This window comes from Prunus avium, chromosome 4, assembly GCF_965620075.1.
Source record: "Prunus avium chromosome 4, drPruAviu1.hap1.1, whole genome shotgun sequence".
In the NCBI taxonomy this organism is placed as follows: domain Eukaryota; kingdom Viridiplantae; phylum Streptophyta; class Magnoliopsida; order Rosales; family Rosaceae; genus Prunus; species Prunus avium.
Genome location: NC_142287.1, coordinates 37,677,360 through 37,702,350, shown reverse-complemented (window position 1 = coordinate 37,702,350; position 24,991 = coordinate 37,677,360). Strand labels below are relative to the sequence as shown.

The window sequence follows — 24,991 nt, the reverse complement described above, 5'->3', positions numbered from 1 at the left end:
CTGCAAGTAATGTTGTAGGAAAAGCAAATATAGCATTCTCCTAAGAAACTTTTATACAACACTACAGATCAGAGAAATAATGAGATACACAAAATTGAAAATTATTTAATATAATTGCAAATGGCTGCAATCATAGATGTACATACAAAGCTCTACCTACCAACGAAGGAATGCAAAAAAGAAGCAGGGGAAAATTGTGAGAGAAGAGAAGTATTTTTGTGCTTGTGAGTGTGACTATATATATATACACACACACACATAATATTTTTCTTATGCCCTGCGCCTGAGATTTCACAAGACACGATAATATTTCGAATTTTCAAGTCATTGAACTGGTTCGTTAGTCCCAAATACATATGCTCCTGCAATAGCCAAAAATTCATTAGTGACTTGTGAAAATTGGTCAAAAACAAAATAGTTAGCTGATAACTGAGACACTAGGAATGTTACCAAGTGTAGGCATCAAAAGGGAGAGCACAGCAATTCCAGCAATCTTTAATGGCAACCCGGTTTTGATCATATCTTGAATTTCAATGTGGCCAGTGGTAAATCCAACTATATTTGAAGGTGTTCCTGTTGGAAGCAAGAAAGAAAATTGTGCCCCAATGGCTCCAGGAACCATAAGAAGGAGTGGATTTACATGCATGATTTTTGCAATTTGAATTAGAAGAGGCACAACCAGCGTGGTGGTGGAGTTGTTTGATGTAAACTCAGTGATGGTGCTACTTATGAGACAGACGGCAGGCGCAATGGCAAAATAAGGAACTGCCTCCAAGAAATCTAAGGCTTTTGATAAAATGTCTGCAAGGCCACTGGTTCGAACTCCGTCAGCAATGGCAAAACCAGCTCCTAGTAACAATATGATGTTCCAAGGTAGCTTCTTGCATTTGTTCCAGTCCATCAACTTCTCTCCCTTTTGCTTTTTGTTCGGAATTATGAACAGCAAAGTTGCCATCATGACCTACATGGTTAATTTCTAATTAATCCAAATTCACTACAAAAGGCCATTTTCAAGTTATGTTGTTAAATTTTGAAGGGCCAAGCAAATACTCACACTGACAGTTCCATCACCAGCACGCCCTTTGAAGAGGGTTCCCCACCCAGGAATGTCATCTGTTATGCTTCTTGTCATCCACAAAACTATCAGCATCTGCACAAAACTCTTCTTGTCATCATCATAATTATAATTGAAACACATATCCAAATCCAACCATCAAAGTCAACATGTATGTACACTTCAAAATGAAGTAAAAGTTAAACGTACAGAAAACACAGCCAATACCATCTTCTCAGCAAAAGCCATTGGACCTGTCTCATCACAACAACACTTGTAATTAGCTGACTTGGAAATATGAATTAGACAGAAGGTGATGAGTTCAATTCAGATTCAGAGAGAAAATAAAAGAGAAAAATAGACACTAACTGATTATAATATTGTACCTAACATTTCAAGCTCCCTCTTCAAATGGGCTTTGTCCAAATAACCAGAGAGAGCCTGGCTTGAATTCCTTGAGCAATACAAGCAACAAAGTATAACCCACAAAGCCAAGAATATGAGCAAGGCCAGAGGGAACCCAAAAAAGAACCAGGTGCTGAAGCTGATGGGCTCTGCCTCTGGAAAATAGCTCTTCCACATTCCAACCAATATGAGATTGACACCTGTCCCCGTGAGAGTGCTCATCCCTCCTATGGCTGTTGAGTATATCACCCCCAGAACCACAGCCCTGCAGAACTTGCTCACAGCGACGGACTGGTCGGGGCCCACTGGAAAGCGCTGGAGGATCCCGGTGGCGACCGGCATCATTATCACAGCTGCTGCCACGTTGTGCATCCACATGCTGACGAAAGCTGTCGTGGCGCATATTCCCAGCAGGAGCAGCGGGGGATTCAGTGGATCTCCGCAGAATAGCATGGTTATCTGTGTGGATGGCCCACCACATACCGTGAATCACTCTCAGTCTCAGACTCACACGAATAATAATTGAGACAACATTTTAGTACGATAATTCAGAATTTAAAATGCTTTTTATGCTATGAAATTGACAAAGACAGCAATGATTGTAATTTTTAATTTATGTAACAAGTCGAAGTGAACATATGTAAGACACGTGGGAGATAGAGATTAAACTCGAGTACAAAGTGCAGGTCAACCGGCCTAACTTACAAGTTCAAACATAGGTTAGTATTTAATATATGACAGGACCAACAGTAACAAAAATTCTAATTTAGTTTTCTGGTTTGATCATAGCCTAGGGGTTAATTAATTTACGAGAACCAAAGAAAAGATGACAAGTTTGAAAAACTAAACCATATAATATAATTATTATATTAGAGTAGAGATTAGAGATTATTAGAGATTAGAGATTAGAGAAACTGACATTCAAGGCCAATCTTCTGTGTATGTTATAATGCTCAACAGCAAGAGCCAGTATGAAACTTCCAAGAACTAGCGCAATGACATCATCCATGTAAGAGTGAGCGACATCATCAGCAGAGGCAATTCCAAAGAGCGGGAAGAGAAAGAGCGGAGACATGGAGGTGATGGGCATAGGCACAGCCTCTGTGAGCCACCAAGCAAAGACCCAAACAAGCACTGCCAGCATGTTCCGGCTAGCCACAGGGCCATCTAGCTTGACATAGAGGCATATAATGGTGCACAGAAGAGGTCCTAGGAGGACGAACAAGGTCTTGAGTGTTAGAGTGGATTTCAAACCTGACAGGATGTTTTGTGACTGTTGGATTGGATCGGGATCGTGGTGGAGAGGGAGAAGTGGGGATTTGGGGTCATCGGAGATGGGATGATCCATCTGATAATTAATTGAGTTTGGAACTTTGGATTGGAGTAATGAATAAGGAAACTAAATGACTGAATATAAATGGTTGCTGGCTTTTGTATAGAAAGAAAGGAATTAGCAGACAAGTTTGCCTTTCCTTTCTATAATTACAGTGTTCCATTTCCGTTCTTGTATTCTAGTGTATACTAAATTGGATTTTGCCACTAATAAATGCTATTTATTTGCTAAGGGTATAGCCAAGACCATGGCCAAGTATGACATTTTGTTATTAGAGACGGTCTTTCACTCCAAATTGGTGGGGCCCAGAGTCCACAGATGTGTAGAGAGGGGAGAACCACAGGAATTGCCTCAACCATGAACTAGAGAGAGAAGAATAATGCCAGGGCCAGGCTATGATGATCTGCATGATTGATTATAATTATAATTTATAATTTATAATTTATAATTTATAATTTATAATTTATAAACCAAACCATGCATGTAGCATGGAATATGTCAATATTACAATATTACAAAAGGAAAGAAAGAAAAAAAAAAGTTGTGGAATTTGGATATGGTTGGGGAAGGATAGAGAAGCTGAGTCATAATAATTCATAAACTCTGTTTTCTTGACCTCAAAATGAGGTGTCTGTACAAGTGGCAGAGCCCAATTTGTTACGTTGCTGAAGAAGATTTAAGTCTTAGTAGTAATCTTTTCACTTTGGTTCCTAATCTGATGGAGAGAACGTATAATTCACATCATGAATCATGATCAGCCTCGCGAGGACGGGCCCATGAACAAATAATGTTCAATCAAACCCACTCTCAATTTGGTTGCCCAATCTAATAATTAGGGTTTGAAGGGCAAAAGGAGGAACGTGTGGGGGACTGAAAACAGGAAAATCATCACAATAATGCAGATTATGTCCATATGTCCATGTGGATGGGTACGGCATCATCAATCATCATGTGATGCCACGTTGCTCTGTTTTCTGTCATCATCAATCGCTACTAGTAAACTCTAGAAGGAAGAAGAACAAACAAGTTTATTAATTCTTTGATTTGTCACACAGAGAATGAATTAACCCATATACGTGTTCTTCAATTTCTCTCTTCTTCTCAGAGAGAAAGCAAAACGCAAATAGCTTCAAAATGAGTGACTTGGGAAGAAGTTTCGTGCTCTGTTTTTTAGCATGCAATCCTTAACAGCTTCAGATCATACTATCATCATTCAGTGGGACAAACATTGTGTTGTCTCTCTTCTTCTTTCTACACTGACTTCGAGACTGATCAAAATTTTCGACTTCTTTCGACCATGAAAGAAAAATAAGAAAAAAAAAACGTGGGATTTCCTTCAGTTTTTCTGGTAAGAAATACAATATTTACATCAACTCCTATTATCATCATGCATGTGCAAAGTGTTGTACAGGTTCAGGTTTCCCAGGGACGATGTGCAAAGTCACAACAAATACACATTTGCAATTAAACTAAAATGTTAGATGTTATGAACACAAGTTGGTTTAGAGCTCCTCATTTCGAATCTCCCTCCTCCCATAGTTTAGATTAGATTAAGGTAGAATATTGCTTGTATATAAAAAAAAAAAATTAAATATTAAGAACACATGTTTTATTAAAAAAAAGAAGAAAAAAAAACAGCCACATGTTATTTAAGGTTGGGAATAAAAGACTTGAGAAAGTAGAGTTGGATTGTCTCAAACAAAAAACATCACTCAATTCTATTCTATCTCCGGAAGGGGCTACAATGAGGAGTTTAAAGTGAGGAAGCTATTTGATAATGCCAATCTTATTATTAAAACATTTAAAATGTTTAAGTCCAACAATTTCTTTATATTTGTTGATGGTGAAATTAACCTCCTCACTTTAAACTTCTCATTATAAACTCTCCGTTCTAGCTCCCTCCTCATCTAAATCTTTGCAAACTTGTGCCCTGAGAAGCTATAGAACTTTTTGGGCTACCTTGGTAGGCCCAAACTTACGAATTGAACTCACCCATTTCTCCACATATGGAGGCCCATTTTAGTCGAATTTATGTAAAGATGATTCCAATTAGATAATTTTAATTTCAATTATATATATATATATCTTGACTAAAAAAATATATAATTTTTTTCTTTTATCGTGAAGCAGGTATTGTGGACCTGAAACTGATGAATAAAAATAGGAGAAGGAAGAGAAAAGGCAGTTTGGTGTTGCTCCACGTTAACCCTACGTTTGCTCAATTCCCGTGGGAAAGTCAAAATCACCCTTATTTATTCCCTTATTTATTCAATTGGAAGGATAATTCTGTAAAAACGAGCGCTCTCGGAGACTCTCGCTTCTCTCCAACAATCGCCACTCACACTCGCCCAACTGCAATAGCACTGTGAAACTGAAATCCCTAGCTGAGAGAAAGAGTAAGAGAAAGCAAATTTAAGAAATGAAGACTCCAACATCTAGCACAGAGACACAGCTTGAAATCCAAGCAATCATGGTGGAACTCCCACCTGAGGTCATCATCAGCATACTCTCTCGTCTACAAGTTGGGCGCCTCCTCTGCTTCAGGTCCATTGCCAAACCATGGCGTTCCCTCATCGACAGCCCCTATTTCATCGATCTCCACCTTGAAAAATCCGCAGAAGCCAAATCCCATCTCAGTTTGATTCTCAGAAAGGACTCTGACCTCTATTACATCAATTTCGATTCCTTAGACGACGCCGTCGAGCTCAATCACCCTCTCATGTGTTACAGCAATCGAATTCGCGTCTTGGGCTCCTGCAACGGCCTCTTGTGCATCTGTAATGTGGCCGAAGACATCGCTCTCTGGAATCCATCTACCAAAAAGTACAGGGTATTGCCCTCTCTGCCCTCCGATAGAAAGCGTGACTCGGGCATGTGTTTGTGTGGTGCGAGGGTTTATGGGCTCGGATACGACGCCGGTCACGATGACTATAAGTTGGTCAGGATTTCCCAGTTCATCGGATTGGATTACCTCTCGTTCGAGTCTGAGGTGAAGGTTTATAGCCTCAGAAACAATGCGTGGAAGAAAGTCGAAGACATGCCTTATGTGCTCTGTTATACACGAAAAATGGGTATTCTTGTGAGTGGTTGTGTGCATTGGGTGGTGACCCGGCAGCTTGAATTGGATCAACTTGCAACCGAATTGGTCATTGCCTTTGACATTGTGAAAGAGACTTTTCGGGAGGTGCCGATGCCGGAGAGCATGAACAGGATATGCCAGATTGATGTAGGGTACTTGGGAGGGTGTCTTTGTATTGTAGCTAAATATGAAGATGCGGGTGTTGATGTTTGGACGCTAAAGGAGTATGGGGTTAAAGAGTCTTGGAGTAAGTTGCTTACCTTAACGCAGGCTCAAAGGATTAAGAGTGTTAGGCCTCTGGTGTATTCAAAAAATGGCCGTGAAGTTTTGTTGGAACAAGACCACGAAAATCTTGTTTGGTTTGACTTGAAAAGTCAGAGGGTCAAGAGTGTTAAGGTTCGTGGTTTGCCAGATTTGTTTGAGGCTGTAGTTTGTATGGAAAGCCTTGTTTCAGTTTATCCTAGTAGACGAGATGACAGGAAAAAGCAGGAATCTGTAGGGGGGAAGAAGAATAAGAAGAGGTAAATGACATGAATTTTTGCACTTCATTGCCAATTTATTTGTTTGTATCTGCGATAAGTATCCATGTTGTGATTATTGAGATTGTTTTGGCATTGTTTTCATTGTATCTGCAATAAGTATCAGTGTTGCTTATTTTGCTGTAATATTGTTTACCTACTATTATGTGAATCAGTAGTCTTTGCCCCATGAGTTGAGTTGGTCCTTGTATTTATCAGGGATGATTTCCTGGCTGAAGGCTTCAAGTTGGTGCTTTAGGCAATCAGAAAAGAAGACAAGAACAAAGAGCGGAGAGGTAATTTTCTGAATTATCCTTGTACTCTAGTTTAGATAGCTCCCTTGTTTTATTTCTCAGTTGTTTGCTTCGAAAAAAGGTAGGAACCGGGGATATCTAAAAGTTGAATGCATGAGTGTCTCATTCACCCACCTACTTTGGTCCTTGACACATTTGTTTCTCTCAGGGCTGAAGATGAAGGAACCATGTTGAATTTGAGCTGAGCACATCCGTGTGCCAATCGACTAGAGCATAATTACCTTACAATGCTTAAACTTCCTTTGTAGGAACATACTCAAGTCAGGTTTTGTCCAATCGTTACCATATCAGGTGCATATTTCTTCTTCCACAGCTGCTAACCAACAACAAGTAGGTGCTTCTGTAAGAGTCTTTTTCTTCCAGTTAAGACCTTCTGTAAGAGATCCTGAATGTGATAATTACGTACTTTCTAATACAATTACTGTGCTGTTGTTGAATGTAATAGTTACTGTGCTGTTGTTGAATGTAATAATCACTACGTTTTTGAATGTAATAAGTCCATGTGCTTTCGAATTTTGTATGTACAGCAAATGACTATGTAGGAACTTAAAACCTTTTAAATCAACAAGTATAGCATTCTCTTGGTTCAGTTTGATTGTTTTTGGCAATTGTGTTCGAACATGCGTGGCTTTGAACATTAGGGTTTGACTTTTGGGCTTCACTGTAAATACGCATGCACCACAAGTGTAGGGTTGACATCTCTCTATTCATCTTGTTGGGTTCCTCAATTGATGGATGAACACATCAGCTCAAGTTAGTTTAGTGTTGTAAGAGTACCCACGTGTTATTGTTAGCATCTGTTAAGCATGGCTGTTAGTTACTTAAGCCTTCAATCCTTACAATTGTATATAAGCTAAACTGTACATTGTAATATTCATTCAGTGAAATTCATACAGAAAATCTCAATATATGCTCTATGTTCTGAGTCTTATTCTTAGTTTTCAGTTATCATCAATGAGGGATCAGGTGAGCGTTGTTTAGTGGATATGGGTCCCTATCTCACGTTGTAAGAAAGTGGCTGGAATGAGAACATTGCTTTCTAATCACTAGATTATTATAGAAAAAGCACTTCTCATACTCTGATTCACTGGCTCGACTTGACGTTTTGTACCGTCTTCGTAACAGTTTGGGAGGATAAGACAACAGCCTATCAGACTCTGTATTGAACTTTGTTGGCCAGCTCCAGCTCTGGTCGTCCAGGCGAGAGTGATATTATTATTGACAAGTTTTACCCCTTTTCACTATATATATTGGATTCAAAGCGATGTTAACTTAGATGGTCTATCTATGGCTTAGCTTGCGGGCGATGAGCTGATTAAAATAGCTCGTTAGTGATACTGAAGGAGGAGCGCTTAGAAACTAGTTTTCTAAAGTCATCTGATTGCATTTTCAGAGCAGAGACTTTTTTGGTTTAAGTATCGTATTTGGGCCTCCAAAAGGTGAGAAGACTCGAAGAAGAAGCTCCTTGGAGGCTAAGTAAAGCCAATTTCCATATTTGATTAGGAATTTTCATTTCAGTGTCCATTTAAAACACTGTTCCACTCAATCCATTGTGTATTTTATGTTTTCATTAGTTTAATAATAAGCTGCTGATATTGGCAGCTGAAACAACCTCAGACTGACCGAGTGTGTGTGTATGTATAAGAGAAAGAAACCGTCAAAACATTAGGCCGGTCATTTTTGCATTGGATTGGATGGCTTTTCGCTGATGGCAGTTCAACTTTCTTTTTCTGTGGTTATTATTATTGAAAAAGTAAGTGGGAAAAGAGAAGGCAATGGAATTAAAGAGCGAGTGCTGCTGAAAAGAAAAAGAAGAAGAAGCGACGTAGAAATTCAATAACAGGAAGAAGAACTCATCACGTCTCCATTACAGTTTACACGCACATACATACATTATACATTATGCATATACAGTTACTAGTTAGAGCCCTTTTGCCCACCTCTTTACCATTCCACCCTTTTCTTTTCCTTTGTTTTCTTCGGGCCCCTCTTTTTTAAAAGTTAAACCAATCTGTATTTATTTGTTGATTTTAATAGATTTACAAGTTAGAAAATCTACCACATTAACAAAATTGGGATTCTAAATTTTTTAAAGGAGATTCACTATTATACCCAATATAGGAGCTCAAATTATTAAAAAATCTTATATGAAATGGACTTTAGAAACACACTCAAAGTCCGTTTACAACATAACAAAAAGACTTTTAACTTATTTTAAATTACAAAACTACTATTGATTTCTTAAAATAAACCCAATCTCAAAATCTTATAAAAAAAAAAACCCAAAACACTCAATAGGGCATCAAAGTAATTTAATAATCAAAATTAAATTCAATAGGGCCAGCTGTACGACTCGCTCAACACTTAAACCCGCTACTACCACTATAATTTACAACTTACAAGTAGCAGAACTAGAGAGCAGAGGGCATTTTTGTAATTCAATTGAATTGAAACACACAAACATTAAATAAATCAAAATATATATAAAGAAATATATAATAGCGTGGGATTACAGTCTTTGTAGATGACGGCTGTGAAGCCCAGACGTGAGACGACCCCTTCCCGATCATCGTCTTCCCCAATTCCCCTCGCGTTTCTTCTCACACACACTCACCCCTAATTTTATTCTGCTTCTCATTTTCGCGATTTGCTTCCCGGAGCGGCTGCGATTCCATGCACCCACGCCCACCGTGCGCTTGAATTTTTCCAGGAACCGGCTGGCGGGTGGGCCCCACCTGTAAATGTCCATCACCGGGAGCCCCACCACCAGCACAGTCGATTGCGCCTACCAGCGCAGCGACAGCACAGCCCTTGCCGCCGTCGCCGCCGCGGTGGATCAACTACACCAGCGATTGTCCTCCAAGCGCAAATTAGACGACTATGGCGGGCCCACCTTCTCCGACGACGAGGACGACGCCGTTCTCTCTGACCTAGTACACGTCAGAATGAGGAAGGACGAGCCCAACGCGGTCGATTCGTCGTCCAACGGCGCCGCCAACCCCCCTCACTCCTCAGGCAACACCGACCACCTCAATTCCAGGGTTCCCAATGCCCGATCGACCTCTCACGGCGAGTCCACCCACCCCGAGTCGACTCGGTCCCGAGCCATGCTCCAATTCTTCATCAGAACCATGTCGGGGGGCAACAATCTTGTAATCCAGGCCTACGCTCACGACACCGTGAAATCGCTGCACGAGCGCATCCAAACGATCACCGGCATTCCGGTTTTCGAGCAGAGGCTTATTTACAGAGGCAAACAGCTTCAGTGGGAGCACTCGCTGGCCGAGTGCTCCATCCAAAACGACGCCAGTTTGCAACTGGTGGGGCGCTTGCGAAGCACCGACCACCCCCAGGCGTGGCAAGTCCTGGAGGACATAGTCACCACAGCATTTCGGTTGTGCCGAGGTGAAGTGGTTCACGAACCATCGAAATACATCAAGAGCCGGATGAGCCAGTACTTGGCCATGGCTCAGAAGGAGAAGAACGACTCTGGGGTTAGCCATCTCCAGGTCTTCGTCCCGTCCTCAGCCCCCTTGGCACTGCTGATGCTGTATGTTTCTACTCTTCCAGGTAACAAAACGGTTGCCGAAACTTCGATAAAGTATTTTCTGAATTCCTACCCTACTTTGTTGCCCAAACACTTGCATAATCATTGCGCGCCTATAGTGTTAGAGTTTTGTAAGTTTCTTAGGAGATTAGGGCAGGAGGACCCCCTGTACCTACTGTGCCGGAGCGCCCTTGGTTCCTTGTTGGAAAATGTTGGAAATTTGCAGGACTCGGAGAGTGTTGAGGGATTGATTGGTGGGTTGAAGGAGATATCTCCATTTGTTAGTGAGCTGGCAACTATCTTGTCCAGGGATTTGAAACTGAGTATGGAGTATCCTACGTGTGGCAGACCAATGTCGGATGATGTAAGTGATTTTAAGGCATTCTTGCTCCCTTTGCGTACTGCAGTTGAGCGGCAAGTGTGTTTCAAGGGTCCTATTTCTGCATCCTTGAAAGGGAAGGCTTGTAAGCATCCCTTGTATGGGGAAGAGATTGAGCTTCTGCGTGTCATACAGGCTGATTTGCTCCTAAAAATGGATGAATGCCTTGGAAAAATGGGAGAGTCTTTGGCTGGGAAAGGAAAGGGGGAGGGTGATATTGTTCATTCTGGATGGTCACAGTATCTGGCCATTTTGAAGGAGTTGAGTGGAATTTGTATACTTTATCAGGGCGGGGAAGAACAACTCAAGAAGATTCTGAGGCTTAGAAGGGCTTCTTTATGTGCACTTGTTGTCAAATGTGCAAAGCGAAGTGACGATCATCAGTGGCTTATTCAGCACAAAGATGTGCTTGATTTTGAGTCTCGGAGGCATTTGGCAATGATGATGTTCCCTGATGTTAAAGAAGACTACGAGGAGCTGCATGAGATGCTCATTGATAGGTCTCAATTGTTGGCAGAATCATTTGAGTACATAGGACGCGCGGAACCTGAGTCACTGCACGGTGGTTTATTTATGGAATTCAAAAATGAGGAAGCTACAGGTCCAGGTGTACTGCGGGAGTGGTTCTTTTTGGTATGCCAGGCCATATTTAATCCACAAAATGCACTTTTTGTTGCATGCCCTCATGATCATAGAAGGTTCTATCCTAATCCAGGTGTGCTTACTATGCCCTTTTAATGCATGGTGTTCTTGAACATCAAATATACATTTTGTTTTCATTTTTGCTTATGTCTTGAGTTTTTTGTTTTATAAAAAAATTATCCCCATTTTTCGATGGAAATGATTGACTAAATCCTTTTATAGCATTTATATATAGATGAGTGTTGAAATATGATATGGTATTGACCCAAGATTTTGGCATATAAGTTCCAAATTGCAGACAGACATTACAGTCTTGGTAAGTTGATAGATATGATGAAACACCAATGCTTAGATTTTGTAATGTTTATCAAAATCACTAAACATGTCTCAGTTGTGCTTGTTTGAGAGAGAGCTTATTACTTTGTTTGATCTCGCTGAATGGTGCGGGCATTGTAGTTAATTTACCTTGAGGTTAAGACTTTGACCAGTAGAATGGTGACGTCGCCTTCTATGAATTTGTTTTGGTTAATTCGACTCCAAGACTTTTAATGTGCTTAAATTTTTTTCAGAATTACATGAACATTGGACAATATGGAAAGGTCAAAGTCTTGAACATCTGTGTCTATATTTTAGAAATATTTATAATAAGAAATGACTAGCAGATAACATGGATTGCCAGTCTGGTCGTCAGTATTGGTGTTATTGTTGGTTGCCCTGTAGGCAGACAATGGAAGGCCATAATTCTGCTCACTTGTTGATCACTATTCCAATTTCATGGAATTTGCCACTTTAGCATTACTTGGCAGTTTCGAATGTAGTGCTTTTCCTGCGTGTAATTTTCAGGTTATGCTTCCCTGGGAGGAAAATTGCTACAAATCATTAATAACTTGTAGTTCTATTGTGTTGTATTTGGCTATAGCAGATTCTGACATAGATCATCTGACAGAAATAACTCCTTCCGTAAGAGAACTATTTTCAGTTTATGCATCTTTTCTGTTTGCAGCATCTAAGGTGGATCCTCTCCACCTTGAGTATTTCACCTTTGCTGGCCGGGTGATTGCGTTAGCTTTGATGCATAAAGTGCAAGTCGGCATTGTCTTTGATCGTGTGTTTTTCCAGCAACTGGCTGGAACTTTATATTTGTCTTTGGAAGACATACGAGATGCTGATCCATTCTTGTATAGTAGTTGCAAGCAGATACTCGAAATGGATGCCGATTTTATTGATTCAGATGCTTTAGGATTGACATTTGTTAGAGAAGTGGAGGAGTTAGGAGCCAGGAAAACTGTGGAGCTTTGCCCTGGTGGGAAAAGCAAAGTTGTGAATAGCAAGAACAGGGAGGAATATGTTAATTATCTAATTCAGCATCGCTTTGTCACATCTATCTCTGAGCAGGTGTCTCAATTTGCGCAAGGTTTTGCTGATATTCTATGTAGCTCAAGGCTCCAGAGTTTCTTTTTCCGAACTTTAGAACTAGAAGATCTTGATTGGATGCTGCACGGAAGTGAAAGTGCTATTAGTGTTGAAGATTGGAAGGCACATACTGAGTACAATGGCTACAAAGAGACCGATCCTCAAATACTTTGGTTCTGGCAGGTATGCTTGCTTGATTCTGGTTTTATTAGCACTGAATGTGCTTGTCTTCTCTTCACTTTCCCCTTCCTTCTATAGCTTCTTCACTACTTACCTGCTGAAAGTACACATAAGATTTGTTTGTTATCATACGAATTTTCAATTGGGGGATGGTTAACATCTATGCTCTTCAAAACCTAGACATGAAGAAACAGATACATATGTATGTGATAGTGAATTTATCACATGAATATGCATTTTTGTTATTTGTCTTGGGTTGTTTACTTGCTGGGTGAATAAAGACGTAGGGAAAAAATAAATAAAAAATGTAAAACCTTTGTTCAATGCAGGAAAATAATTTATAAAACGCCTTTAAGCATCAGAGCACAAACCAAACATGAGTTTTGTGAGACTTGTGTCCTTGGATATCAGATGCTGCACATTTCAAATAAGGGAAGTTTCTTGCAGATCACAATGTTAGGCTCCATTTTGATGAAGGGATTTAAAAATATGGATTTGGACTTTAACAATAAACTTATATTGAGTGGAAGAACCATAAAAAAAACAAGATACAAGGTAATTGAATTGGATTTAAATGCCTACATAGAGTATGATATCATGAAATCAAAATGACTAGTTATAATGAATCATATAAGTTTCATGTTTTTTTTTGGGTATATAAATACTAGCTTTTATTTATTGTTAACATCATATTCAAGCAATTTAACTATAAAAATTAACTAAAGTCTAGCGCCAGAGAAAGATATGTAAACTAAAGTCCCTAGATTTAAATAAAAACGAAACCTAAATGTCATGCTTGTCTTTGATTTCTTCTTATACCTTCAATGTATGGCATTGTTTGATCGAGGATGAGTGCCCTTTCTTGGTAAAGAAGAGTGTCAGGTTTTCCTTTTGAGTGTGTATGTGTTGTCATTATAATCCAGTATAGTTGAAGTAATGATGTACAAAATTAAGTTGTCATGGAGTTTGGTTAGTGTATGTATATGGAAACTTCTGGTGTTGAATGGACTTAATTTGTCGCTCTACTACTATTTGGGTTGAGATATTGATGTGTATATGTTACTGGGGATGCTTGGCTTTTCTGGGCTGTATTAGTTGAATCAACCAAGAATTACACAGAAAAGAAATCTAACTTGCATCTTGTTTATTTTATTTATTTATCTATGTATCTTATATTTACTTTTTTTCACCTATTAAGTTAACATATTAATCACACTAAAGTTTTGGGGACAAACTGCCAAGCAGTGTTACTCATAGAAAATAGTCTTAATTTTCCAGACTTTAGAGACCTGTCTTTTAGGAATATTTGGCTAGATTGGAAAGCAGCCATCCGCTCGTTTTCCAGAGTTAGTTTATGCATACCCTTGTCATGATGGGCGTGTAGGGGCCTGTTTCGTTTTCTGCTTTCCTTTGCTTTACTATTTTCTTGTGGTCATCTTGACCACCTTTGTACTTTATTGAAATAAAATCTTGTTTCCTTCTCAAAAAATAGAAAATAGTCTTAGTGAACCAGTTGGGTTTAATTGTTAACTGAGATCGGTCATGGAAGCTTTTGCTTGTGTGCATGATTTGATTTTCAAATTAATGAAAGCATGCAACAGGATGGTTTTGAATTAACAATGGGGTGATCTCATGATGGGTGTGTAGGGGCCTGTTTTGTTTTCTGCTTTCCTCTGCTTTACTATTTTCTTGTGGTCATCTTGACCATCTTTGTACTTTATTGAATTTTGTAATAAAATCTTTTTTCCTTTTTCAAAAAATAGAAAATAGTCTTAGTGAACTAGTTTGGTTTAATTGTTAACTGAGATCGGTCACGGAAGCTTTTGCTTGTGTGCATGATTTGATTTTCAAATTAATGAAAGCATGCAACAGGATGGTTTTGAATTAACGATGGGGTGACTAATAAATCTGTGTTTATTACATTCCTGCTGAAATTGGCTGAGGACTTGAGGATAGGAGTTGATTTCCAGATAGACTGCATCTTTATATTTTCTTAGGTTGTGGTTATAAAGTACCTTGATAAATTTTACTGTTTTACACTGAAGTTATGGAGCAAAACGTTTTTCACTTATGCGGTTACTTAAATTGTCACTTTTTTGTTAATGTTGGGCCTCGTGTAGGCAACTTATGGTATTTTAAATACAGTGGTATAAAATCTATTATATGCTGCTTTTGCCTGAAGTTGCTTGATCACCTTTGTACTGCACTTTTTCCCTTCCTCTTTTGGCTCTGATGTCTAGATTTCTTAATCTTCGTAGATGCTTTGACCAAATAAAGAAGTCTTTATAGATCTAATATCATGGAACATAAGGAGGTGTAATGAAATGTTAGAAAATCAAAATTTTCAACTCACAATGGGCCAACATGATGAATCGTCTTAAAGTTCATTCTGGTGGCTTTTGGACTAACCAATTAGTTATTTAGCACTGCTTTTAGATATTAAAGCATCGGTTCCTCAAACTTCATTTGCAGCTGGGATCATTTTATACTACGTGGTTGATGTAGGCATGATTGAAAGACAGGAAAAGCAGCTAAAAGTTGCTTTGTTTTGGTAAAGCTTTGAGCATGGAACTGAAACAATTGACCATGTTAATCTGGGGGTAGTTGGATGCTGCATAATCCGCTGATAGCAATATAAATATGAGTAGTTGTTGCTAGTTTGTTATGTGGTTAAATTAATTTCTTTAAAAATTGTGCAGATTGTTGGGGAGATGTCCGCAGAGCAGAAAAAGGTTCTTCTCTTCTTTTGGACCTCTGTGAAGTATCTTCCAGTTGAGGGGTTTAGTGGTTTGGCTTCTCGGCTTTACATTTACAAGTCCTCAGAACCGTACAGCCGTCTGCCTTCGTCTCATACATGCTTCTACCGGTTGTGTTTCCCAACTTATCCATCTATGGCTGTCATGCAAGACCGCCTTAACATCATCACCCAAGAACATGTTGGCAGTAGCTTTGGGACATGGTGATATATTAGTAGTTGCATCTGCATTTTGGGGTAAAAAGGGGGATTTGACTGCACATAAAAAGTACTCGGTACTCAGATTGTACAGATTATAGGACACCGTCACCGTCTTGTCATTTGGCTAATGTTAGAAGGGACTATGCTAGTGTTTTCTTTGTTGAAAGTTTGCAGTGTCATTGCTATTTTTGTCAACTGTCTATATAGGGTATAGCTATAAATAAATTGGGAGGCAAGAAATAAGAAAATTTCTCTGCTTAACGGACGTTTATTTCATGACATGTTAGTACACTCAGATATGATGCAATGGCATGCAAGTCTATATATACAAAGATTTACCCGTCACTGGCCTCATTTTGGTTGCTAATTATTTCCCTCATTGAAGTATTTTTGAGTTTGTGTGTAATCAAAGAAACTTTGTATATATTGGTGTAATGCGCGTCTCATTTTAGTTTTGGTATGCATGTTTTTTGGTCGGAGTGGCACTACGTTGGCCTTACGTGACAAACAACTACTCTCCGGATGCCCATTTGCTGCTCACACGACCAAAAAACTCAGTACTGAGCCTTTACAATTACAGGCTTCACAGCATGCATGCGGTAATATCATGCATGTTGATCCTATAGCAGTAGTGTACTCAATTTATTCTTATACAAACTTTCCAACTTTTTCATGTAAAATTTCTTAATGATTCTAGCCAAATTTCTAATTTCCACTTCCTTATATGTGTGTGAGTTGAGCCTTTTGATGTTCTATGACTTAACTAGCGGTTATACTTGTTGGTAGAAATAAAAGAGGGTCATCATGATCTCTCTTTGAAGTGCAAGCTCATACCAGCATTGGCATAAAGAAGGCCAAAACTTTCACAAAAATTCCAACAAGGGCGAGAAGAAGGAAGAAAGATATAGCAAAACAAACAAGAATATTATAAGTGCATAAATAAATATTATTCAAAACTAACAGAAATCACATCTCTTCTTCACACCAATTCCACTTACTTCAATCTAACACCATGCATGCCATCGTCTTGAACACATATGATATAAAGCTTAAAATAAGCGTAGATTCCAAATGCCAAACCTCACTAATTTAAAACCTTACCTCCATTATCAACTAAAAACCAAAATATAAATGTAGCTAAGAAGCTGACCAAATTGGACATGCAACCTAGAAAATAACCCCCACCCGGGCCACCCCCACAAACAAACTTCTCTGATGATGATGATGATGATGATGATGATGATGATGGTGATGATGTCATAAATCTTCTACTCCTCAGTCTTCTCGACCGGAACATCTGTGGTAGTTTCCTCTGCAGGAGGAGCTGCTGGTGTCTCAGCACTTTCAGTGGTCTCTTCTTTGGTCTCCTCTGCAACAGCAGCAAAAGGCTCCGCTGCTGTGACCTCTTTGGGCTCTTCTTCTGCCTCTATTTTCTCTGTTTTCTCTGTTTCTGTTGCTGCTGGCTCCTCTGCCTCACCCTCAGCAGCCTTGTGTTCCTCTGCCACCTCCTTGGTCTCAACTTCAGCTGGAACTGGAGCTTCAGCTTCAGGAGCAGCAGGTGCCTCTGCCTCTGCTTCTGCTTCTACTGGTGTGTTTAACTCTGGCTCTTCGGTGGTTGCAGCCTCAGACTCAGGGACAGCAGCTGGTGCTGCAGCCACAGGCTCTTCCGGGGTTTTGTCCTCAGTCTTGATCACCTCAATTGTCTTTGCCTCATTCTCTTGCAACGTTGCTGTTGGTGCAACCTTCAAAATCAAGTTTTGTCGAAAAAATCACTCATATTTTCATTTTAAGAAGCTAATATTGTTTTCGACCAAAAGAGAAGAAGCTAATATTGCATAATACTATAATAGCATAAATTACATAAAATCCTTAGTTTTCGACACGGGTCGATCCATCAACTTTCAAGCTTTATACTTGTGTGCAAATCAGTAGCAAATAATAAGTCAAGTCTACACACACACACACACACACATATATATATTTGCAGATGGGTTGTTTTTGACACCAAAGAACACCAGGAAAAGCAACAGAGATATTGTGTCTATGTAGATGAGCTCGCATTACCTCAACAGTGGCCATTGCTTTAGCAAAGGGTAATGAAAATTGAACAGAAACTGGGAAAATAGAATGCTTGAAGAATCAAGATATGGGAGGAGTGAGTAAAGAGTGCTTAATTGCTAGTGAGTGAAAGAAATGATCAATGTGAGAGCTATATATAGATAGATGTGTGAGTGCCTCAATGCCTAAATCTTATAAAAAAATAAAAAGAAATAAAAAGAATAGGAGAAAGAGAGCACTTGAAGAATCTTTTGGCAATTTGACACCTCATGGTCACTGACACAAATTAAAGGACATTAACTTGTCTAGTTGTAAATGTTTTTGGTTTGGTGTTTTTTTTTCCTTCAGATTTTAAAGTATATTTTGTAATAGAAATAGCTTTGTAGACAATGAATGAATTGGAATGGCAAATGGTGGAGGCCATTTCTCATATCAGCATCATATCTTTCTTTTGAGTTGGTTTTTCTATGTTTTGTGCAGTAGGGCATGTAGGTGACTGGCCATCATGCATTCATGTTCTTGTGCCCTCCATTTCTTTTTTATGTCTTAGTTAGTAGGCCCCATCACTAATAAGCTTAGCCTAATTTCGGTTAAAAGTCTTCTTTTCTTTTTCTAGTATGAGTGAGTGAGTGTTCAAACATTGCTTTTGCAAACTAAAAACGTTACACAAGATGCAATAGAATTACACTAAATTAAATTCATCTAATTTTTCGCACTTTTATTATACAAGAGAATAGATCAAAGTTTGAGACAAGAGTTAGAATTTCAACTAAAGTAAATTCAAAAGTACAAGGATTCCCATCTTTCCACACAACCAATTACACGATTAATTCCGTGATAGTTGCGGTGATAATGCAGATTTTATTTTTCTTATTTTCTACTCAATGTTGAATAGGCATGGGATGGAGCACGGGGGCATGAGGAATGCACAGAATCTGCAATATAATTCAATTTTGTCACTAGCTCTGATGAATTGATTAATTAATTAAATGCACAGGATTAGTAGACAAATTAAAGCAGAGGGTACAAACTTGATGGCAGTGTCGTTTAGTGGTTAAAAAGAGAGAGGCAGCTTTTACTATTCTAGTCAAAAATTTGTTTACCATTTTTAAGGTTTCACCATTCATTCTTCATCATAATCACTTTGAAGAGAATTGAATTTGGGACCAAAAAACAACAACTTTGATCGATCATCCACTCCGTCAAATTGGACGCGAGCCAAAAACAAGAGAACAACGTATCAAGGCCGGTGCCTGGTGCCTCAGGGTGGGACCCAACATCACCAACTGCGATCATCACCGTCCACATGGGCCCCTCATTCCATGTGGGACCCACATGCAAAACAAATAAAAAACGCTGCCGTGGCAAACCTTCCCATCCCATCCTTTGAGCCCATTGCGCTTGGCTTTGGCAACCGCCCTTTCTATAAAGATGAGGGCTGCGTGGGGCCCAGTGGGTCCTGCTGTTGATGCTTTACAGGTCGGATACTCGTGACTCCGGACCCACTTGCATCCGTATGATTTGCCTTGCTGGATACCACTCATCGCTCTGAATATATCGTCAACTGCACACGTACTATACTACCCTTATCAATTTTAGGTACTCAGGACAGCTATACTATAGCCAAGTAAAGGGCATATTCGTCATTGACTGATCTAATTACTATGTTATTGTGGATCTCTATAATAATAATAATAATAATTTAGAGATGCGTATACTATTCTCTTGTACGGATTAACTCGAATTTAGGACGAAAGTCAGTAAGCAAACGATCCATCATGCCTCGCCTCGACTTGCGCGTCATGAAATTCATCCATTCCATGCCATGCCATGCTCCCCTTGTAATGTAAATAATCATTTCGTGTGATGTGTATTAGTATTAGATTAAGTCATCTCATTACTAATTTTGTATTTTGTCATTAATCTGTGGATAAAGACTTCATTAATCTCATTTCATAGCTCCTTTCTTCGTATATTTTTCTCACGTTATTTATCAAAATTAGAAGGAATGAGGCAATAAAACGGGAATAAGGAATTGTTTCCTAACCGAGAGGGGGGTAGATTTACATCGTTTCCTTCCCTAATTTGTAACCGCGAATGTGCAACAAAGGGAAATAGTTTGATAAAGGCTAAAGAGCAGAGGACGGTGGGGAGTGTCCCCCACCAAAATTAGTGTGATGAGTGATGACAACAATAAACAATTGCACCAGTCAGTAAGTAGTCTACATGGCATGCCTTCTTAATACAAGTATAAAAAGTAGAACATGGGACGGGACAACCGAGCGCAGTTCCTCTGGGGAGTGAGTTGGGACCCATGCGTCAACGGCTGGTCAACAATTCCATGACTCCGGTTAGTGTGTGTGTGTAGTGTAGGTGTCATACACGTAAGCTTGAGTTTTGGCCATGCTGGAAAAACAATCCCCTTTTGCCCATACGCAATTGTCCAAAGTAGAATGTAGGACGTGCTCTTTCCTTACTAATATATAAGATCGAAACGCACGCAAAGATTTTACGTTCCAAATTTTATAAAATGGTGCGCGGAGGATGATTTAAAAGTAGAAAGACTACTTTTTAAAATTATAAAATAAAATATTTTTTTTTCTAAATAAGCTACGTTCTTTTAATTCATCAATTAACTGCATTTGAGAAGGTTTCTCAAGTCACATATTTGCGCTTAATCTTATACAGAATCTCTATATACAAATTTTTCTTTTGAATTGCAGCTTTCAACATGAAAGCTATTCTATATATAAATTTTTCTTCTGAATTGCAGCTTTCAACATGAAAGCCTATGGTAATGGAAGAAGGGTGGTGAGTTTTATACGTAACTACCAAGTTTTAATTGGTCCAATTCCATATAGTGCTTTTAAATCCCAAGCAATCACCAAAAACGTCACAATCAGAACATGTGTTTCTTTTCAACAAGAACCAAGTGATCTAATTGATTGAGAGCTAGCTAGCTCAATCAAAAACTAACTAGCTTTCTGTTTTTTCTTATCGTCTTGACATATGTTTATGGAGAAATACTTTTTTACTTCCGTTTTATTGCTTTTTTTTTTTTTTTTTTAATCTCTCTCTTTATTTGATAAGTGACATGAGAAGAGATATAAGAAGAGTGGAACAATGAAACGGAAGTAGGGTGTTTTTTCTCAATGTACATGACTTGTATATTTGGAATTGCAATTTGCAACCCTTGGGCAAACATCTTTATTCCTTTTGGTATATAAGCACGTTCTTTTTCAAGTATATTTTCCTCTTGGTTGATTGATTCTTTCTTTCCCATTTTCAATTTAACAGCAGGCTGCAAGTCCAGGTAGGCCACCATATATACAAAGTGGGCCTTGGATCGACAAGAGATATATCAATCAATCAAAACTTCCGAAGTTTCGGCCACTGAGAACGAATGACTATGGATCATGGTAGGAAGGGGAAGCCTCGGCTGCCGGCTCTGCTTCAATTGAATCTTATGAGTGAATGTGAATCTTTAAAGTTGCAGACCACATTCATGCTAATCATATCCATTAAAGAATATAGCACGCACTTTTTTCTTTGGGTCCTTTTCCGTCAAACCTCGAAAAATATAATTCCAACCAGTTGCAACTTTGTTATTTCTTTCATTCTTTAACCAACTCCAAAAGCCTCTTTTGCAAAGTAATTGTATCCACGGCATCCATAAACATAATAATAAAATTACTTAAACCACTCTTTTACAAATATAATAATGTCATGTTGAAATAATAGGATTGAGAGTTGTATATAAGTCACTCACAATATTTTGATTTGAAAACATTTCCTGCGATGCAAAAATGAAAATTGGAATCTCAAAATAATTTAATATTTTTTAAAGTCAATACAAGCTACAACCAGCAAAGCGTGTCATTGTTTAATGATCAGAACAACTTTAACCTTGCTACAGACTTTAATAAGGTTTTCAAAAGTTCCTATATTTTTCATAGCTCTAAGTCTAACTGACTTTCCTGCCGGTGGGAATGGAAGAAACCCAAGACTGGAACACGCAAGGCAGAGAACGATGTTTTCGAGCCAGCCCGACAACTGCATGATTCGGTTTTTCAAATCGCAAGTTTCTTCAACACTGCTTCAGCACGGTGCTCAAATTTTGGTAAGGCCCAATCATGCTGGACTATGTCAAGACTGTCCTTCTCAGCGCCCAAGCTCTGACCAATTAAACAAATAAGGAAAACCGTATAGATTAGGAGTGGCGATACAGAATAAAATTGCTTTAGATTTTATTTTAGAGTTAAGGTTTTTTCTCGAAACGTGAAGCCATACATTCAACAAATTATAAGGTAATGCTCCAATACTTTTCATACAGCTACACATTTGTTAGATATGAAGTATGTTAGGGACAGTTCACATCTGTCCATTCTCTTCCAAAGGTGATCATGCAAAGTGATGGGTGCTTCACATTCTAAGAAATAATAAATTAAGGGACCATAACCATTTTAATCTTAGTTTTTAGTTTTCATTTTTTGTGTTAAGAGTATAGAGGAAAATAGGAGTGAGAATGGGTGTGAGTGTGAGATTGAGAGAGATAATGTGAGGGGATGATGGGAGGGAGGAGTAACAAAAGTGAAAACAAAAACTTGAAAGTGAAAACAATTTCAAATAGATTTCAGTATTAGTTTTTGTTTTCACTTTTGTTACTCCTCCCTCCCATCTTCCCCTCTCATCTTCCCTCTAAACCCCATCTCCACTCTCATTCTCACTTCCATTCTCCCTCTTGTTCCTCTATACTTTAGCACACAAAATGAAGACTAAAAACTAAAATTGAAACGGTTATCAAACGGGTCCTAAGTAGTTTAATTAAGGAGATCACATCCACTGTCAGTCAAGTGAGTAAGTTGATTGGACGACATATAAGCCCCAACATACCTATTGTCCCAAAAGGAAAAATCCCTGACCTTAACGTTCAAACGACTTGACAACAAATGCACTTAAAAAACAACAGCGATGACAATGCATAGAATCCAAGGTCTAAAAAGAATACTTTCATGAAATGTAGTTAGATATCAGTTCTTTTCGTTCATCATATTGAGCAGGCCAAATTACATAAATAGAATGGTTGCGAAGAAACTAAAGCACAAAGAATGGCATCTGAAATTTTCTAAGATTAATGACTCTTAAACCTCGAGGATTACAAAGAACTATTAAGTTCATACCTTTGATGGATCAAAACCAAACCCACTCATTTGCATCATACGCTGAGTATCATCCATGGCTGCATAAGAAAAGTTTTTATTTTAGTTTATCAACCTCCTAGAATACATAAATTCTAGCTCATAGTTTCGGTGTTACATGTGTGAAAAGAAGCTCAACATGCATTTCTGAGTATGAAAGCTATCATGATGAAATAATCACAAAATGTGGCACTAACCATTTTCTTCTCCCAGAATGAGACTAAACAATCCTCTTAATCCAAACAGATTAAGAAAGTACCTGAGAGAGAGATTTTGAATAATTTGAGACAATCAGTTAAGCAAACAACCAAGAGGAGGAAATTGAATTTTAAATAACTGGATAGATCAAATGTCGACAAGTACCATGAGCGGCTACTGACATAGCTAACATCAACAGTGCTTAAGTCAATCCCATTCTGCAGCATTGACCTGAACCTTTGAGTAAGAGGAAAGGGTATTTTGGCTGTGGAAAAGAAAAAGAAACAAATATATAACATGATAACTTGACCATATGATAGTAACACTTTATATTAGTGAATACAACCATACATACATTGAACAACGATCTATCATACAGGCAGAGCAGAAAGGGAAGAAGAAAGAAGGATGATGAATTTATGGAAGCACCAAGGTGAACGAACATTAATGACATAAAAGAGTAGAAGTCACAAGTTGTAAAAAAATTAACACAAAACCCAAGAGGTCACAGGTTCGTGTATTTGCAAGATTCACATCCCATACAAAGTAACAAAGCAGTTGCATAACATAGGAACAGAAAAATTGGATTCAGAGACATTGAAACTTACCTGCTACAAATCCAGAAAAGAAAAAGTTGACCCATGCAAAAGTAAGAGTCTGGCCAACACAAAGGCGATCATAAAAATATCAGTTACCATATCTGGGAAAATCAGGCCAAATCACAATAAAAACACAAGCAATTTGAAGTACCTGGGGTATGATCATAGACAGATTTTTCTTCATCATGTCCATAGCCATGTTGGGATCAGAGAACATTTGCGCTTGTGCATTCTGTGCCTGACCCTTGGGAACAATTAACAACCCATTTTCCTGCCACAGTGCAACGTGTTTGACTTAAGTATCAACAGAGTGACAACAAAAAAATAGCAGACTACAAGCTAGTTTCAGCAAAAGCATCTGCTATAAAAGAACCCCTGAAGCATATAAATCAAAGTTGAGAATTCTTGCCATGGTGGATCCAAATTTCCGATCCAAATTACATAACGCCTAATGCTAACTCAACTCATCAACAAGACGAACAAATAAAAATTGTTTTCCAGCTTATAATTTGAAGATGAACAAAAACATGTCAATTTGAGTGTTATTAGGGGAATTACGTGCATAAATAGCAATTACAGCGAGAATTAATATCAAACCTCATTGCTGAAATAAAACCGGCGAGCGCGAAACGACTTGGGAGGTATGAAATTAGCAGCAGCACGTAAATTCCGAGCCCTAATAATCAATTGCCTGAAATTCGCAAAGAAAATTTAATTTGATAAAGTCAGATAGAGAATTAGTAATATATATAGGTGCGTTTAGTATGCATGCATAGTTAGTGTTGATAGAGAGACCCTTCTTTGATGATTTTTGCATCGGGGACTTGGTTGGAGCGCATGAGCTTGGAGACGAAGTATCGGAGGACACCTATGAGAACCATGACCACCGAGAGAGGGATGAGAACCCAATCTCTGATGGCTGTGTCTAGCACCAGATCTGCCGCCATTGTTGGACCTCACAGGCACTAAACGACACTCTTTGGTTCGTTTTGGGTCTCTGCTCTGCTCTGCCTCGATCGATTGTTTCTTTCACTACACACTTCTGTTAAGCAAAAGTGAAAAGATCAAAGACGGACGAGGATATCCGTGTCCCTCTTGGATAGTCAAAGGTTATTTTT

The 24,991-nt window shown here is 38.7% G+C and overlaps 5 protein-coding genes across 7 annotated transcripts; 2 read left to right on the top strand and 3 right to left on the bottom strand.

The window, feature by feature from the left end:
- Window positions 1–85: 85 nt before the first annotated feature.
- Window positions 86–3,035, bottom strand: LOC110771647 (tonoplast dicarboxylate transporter). 2 transcript variants are annotated; one of them, XM_021975982.2, is made up of 6 exons: window positions 2,379–3,035; window positions 1,441–1,918; window positions 1,283–1,308; window positions 1,055–1,150; window positions 451–961; window positions 86–362 (listed from the first exon to the last, which is right to left on the bottom strand). In XM_021975982.2, exons 1-6 carry the CDS (start codon window positions 2,805–2,807, stop codon window positions 325–327), a joined length of 1,578 nt encoding a protein of 525 aa, XP_021831674.1. In that variant the 5' UTR covers window positions 2,808–3,035; the 3' UTR covers window positions 86–324. The 2 variants fall into 2 exon arrangements, with proteins under 2 accessions (XP_021831674.1, XP_021831673.1); XM_021975981.2 differs by having other exon boundaries at window positions 1,265–1,308; window positions 2,379–3,028.
- Window positions 3,036–3,863: 828 nt separating this feature from the next.
- CPR1 (F-box and associated interaction domains-containing protein) lies at window positions 3,864–7,292 on the top strand. Of its 2 annotated transcripts, none has more exons than XM_021975975.2 (4): window positions 3,864–4,140; window positions 4,923–6,392; window positions 6,609–6,685; window positions 6,852–7,292. In XM_021975975.2, the coding sequence occupies exons 2-3, from the start codon at window positions 5,212–5,214 to the stop codon at window positions 6,646–6,648; spliced, it is 1,221 nt and encodes a 406-aa protein (XP_021831667.1). In that variant the 5' UTR covers window positions 3,864–4,140; window positions 4,923–5,211; the 3' UTR covers window positions 6,649–6,685; window positions 6,852–7,292. The 2 variants fall into 2 exon arrangements, with proteins under 2 accessions (XP_021831667.1, XP_021831668.1); XM_021975976.2 differs by having other exon boundaries at window positions 4,920–6,392.
- A 1,911-nt stretch (window positions 7,293–9,203) lies between these two features.
- On the top strand, window positions 9,204–16,165 carry UPL5 (ubiquitin protein ligase 5). The gene is made up of 3 exons (XM_021975974.2): window positions 9,204–11,344; window positions 12,275–12,867; window positions 15,564–16,165. Exons 1-3 carry the CDS (start codon window positions 9,445–9,447, stop codon window positions 15,825–15,827), a joined length of 2,757 nt encoding a protein of 918 aa, XP_021831666.1. The 5' UTR covers window positions 9,204–9,444; the 3' UTR covers window positions 15,828–16,165.
- Window positions 16,166–16,725: 560 nt separating this feature from the next.
- On the bottom strand, window positions 16,726–18,044 carry LOC110771659 (uncharacterized). The gene is made up of 2 exons (XM_021975998.2): window positions 17,885–18,044; window positions 16,726–17,562 (listed from the first exon to the last, which is right to left on the bottom strand). Exons 1-2 carry the CDS (start codon window positions 17,897–17,899, stop codon window positions 17,089–17,091), a joined length of 489 nt encoding a protein of 162 aa, XP_021831690.2. The 5' UTR covers window positions 17,900–18,044; the 3' UTR covers window positions 16,726–17,088.
- A 3,633-nt stretch (window positions 18,045–21,677) lies between these two features.
- LOC110771658 (ER membrane protein complex subunit-like protein (Protein of unknown function DUF106, transmembrane)) lies at window positions 21,678–24,934 on the bottom strand. Its single transcript, XM_021975997.2, has 8 exons — window positions 24,669–24,934; window positions 24,471–24,564; window positions 24,025–24,144; window positions 23,883–23,931; window positions 23,440–23,539; window positions 23,274–23,335; window positions 23,059–23,117; window positions 21,678–22,053 (listed from the first exon to the last, which is right to left on the bottom strand). Exons 1-8 carry the CDS (start codon window positions 24,818–24,820, stop codon window positions 21,949–21,951), a joined length of 741 nt encoding a protein of 246 aa, XP_021831689.1. The 5' UTR covers window positions 24,821–24,934; the 3' UTR covers window positions 21,678–21,948.
- Between the last annotated feature and the right edge of the window lie 57 nt (window positions 24,935–24,991).

What these genes read in the sequence shown, in the direction of transcription:
- LOC110771647 (XM_021975981.2), bottom strand. Translation starts at nt 2,807, where the DNA reads ATGGATCATCCCATCTCCGATGACCCCAAATCCCCACTTCTCCCTCTC. An exon ending in ACAGAAGATTGGCCTTGAAT is followed by an intron (nt 1,919 to 2,378) that starts GTCAGTTTCTCT and finishes CCATCCACACAG; the next exon opens with ATAACCATGCTATTCTGCGG. An exon ending in CCTTTTGATGCCTACACTTG is followed by an intron (nt 363 to 450) that starts GTAACATTCCTA and finishes TGGCTATTGCAG; the next exon opens with GAGCATATGTATTTGGGACT.
- CPR1 (XM_021975975.2), top strand. Translation starts at nt 5,212, where the DNA reads ATGAAGACTCCAACATCTAGCACAGAGACACAGCTTGAAATCCAAGCA. An exon ending in GGGAAGAAGAATAAGAAGAG is followed by an intron (nt 6,393 to 6,608) that starts GTAAATGACATG and finishes TGTATTTATCAG; the next exon opens with GGATGATTTCCTGGCTGAAG.
- UPL5 (XM_021975974.2), top strand. Translation starts at nt 9,445, where the DNA reads ATGTCCATCACCGGGAGCCCCACCACCAGCACAGTCGATTGCGCCTAC. An exon ending in AAGGTTCTATCCTAATCCAG is followed by an intron (nt 11,345 to 12,274) that starts GTGTGCTTACTA and finishes TTCTGTTTGCAG; the next exon opens with CATCTAAGGTGGATCCTCTC. An exon ending in AAATACTTTGGTTCTGGCAG is followed by an intron (nt 12,868 to 15,563) that starts GTATGCTTGCTT and finishes AAAATTGTGCAG; the next exon opens with ATTGTTGGGGAGATGTCCGC.
- LOC110771658 (XM_021975997.2), bottom strand. Translation starts at nt 24,820, where the DNA reads ATGGCGGCAGATCTGGTGCTAGACACAGCCATCAGAGATTGGGTTCTC. An exon ending in CTTTTCTGGATTTGTAGCAG is followed by an intron (nt 23,540 to 23,882) that starts GTAAGTTTCAAT and finishes TCTTTTCCACAG; the next exon opens with CCAAAATACCCTTTCCTCTT. An exon ending in TATGTCAGTAGCCGCTCATG is followed by an intron (nt 23,336 to 23,439) that starts GTACTTGTCGAC and finishes TCTCTCTCTCAG; the next exon opens with GTACTTTCTTAATCTGTTTG.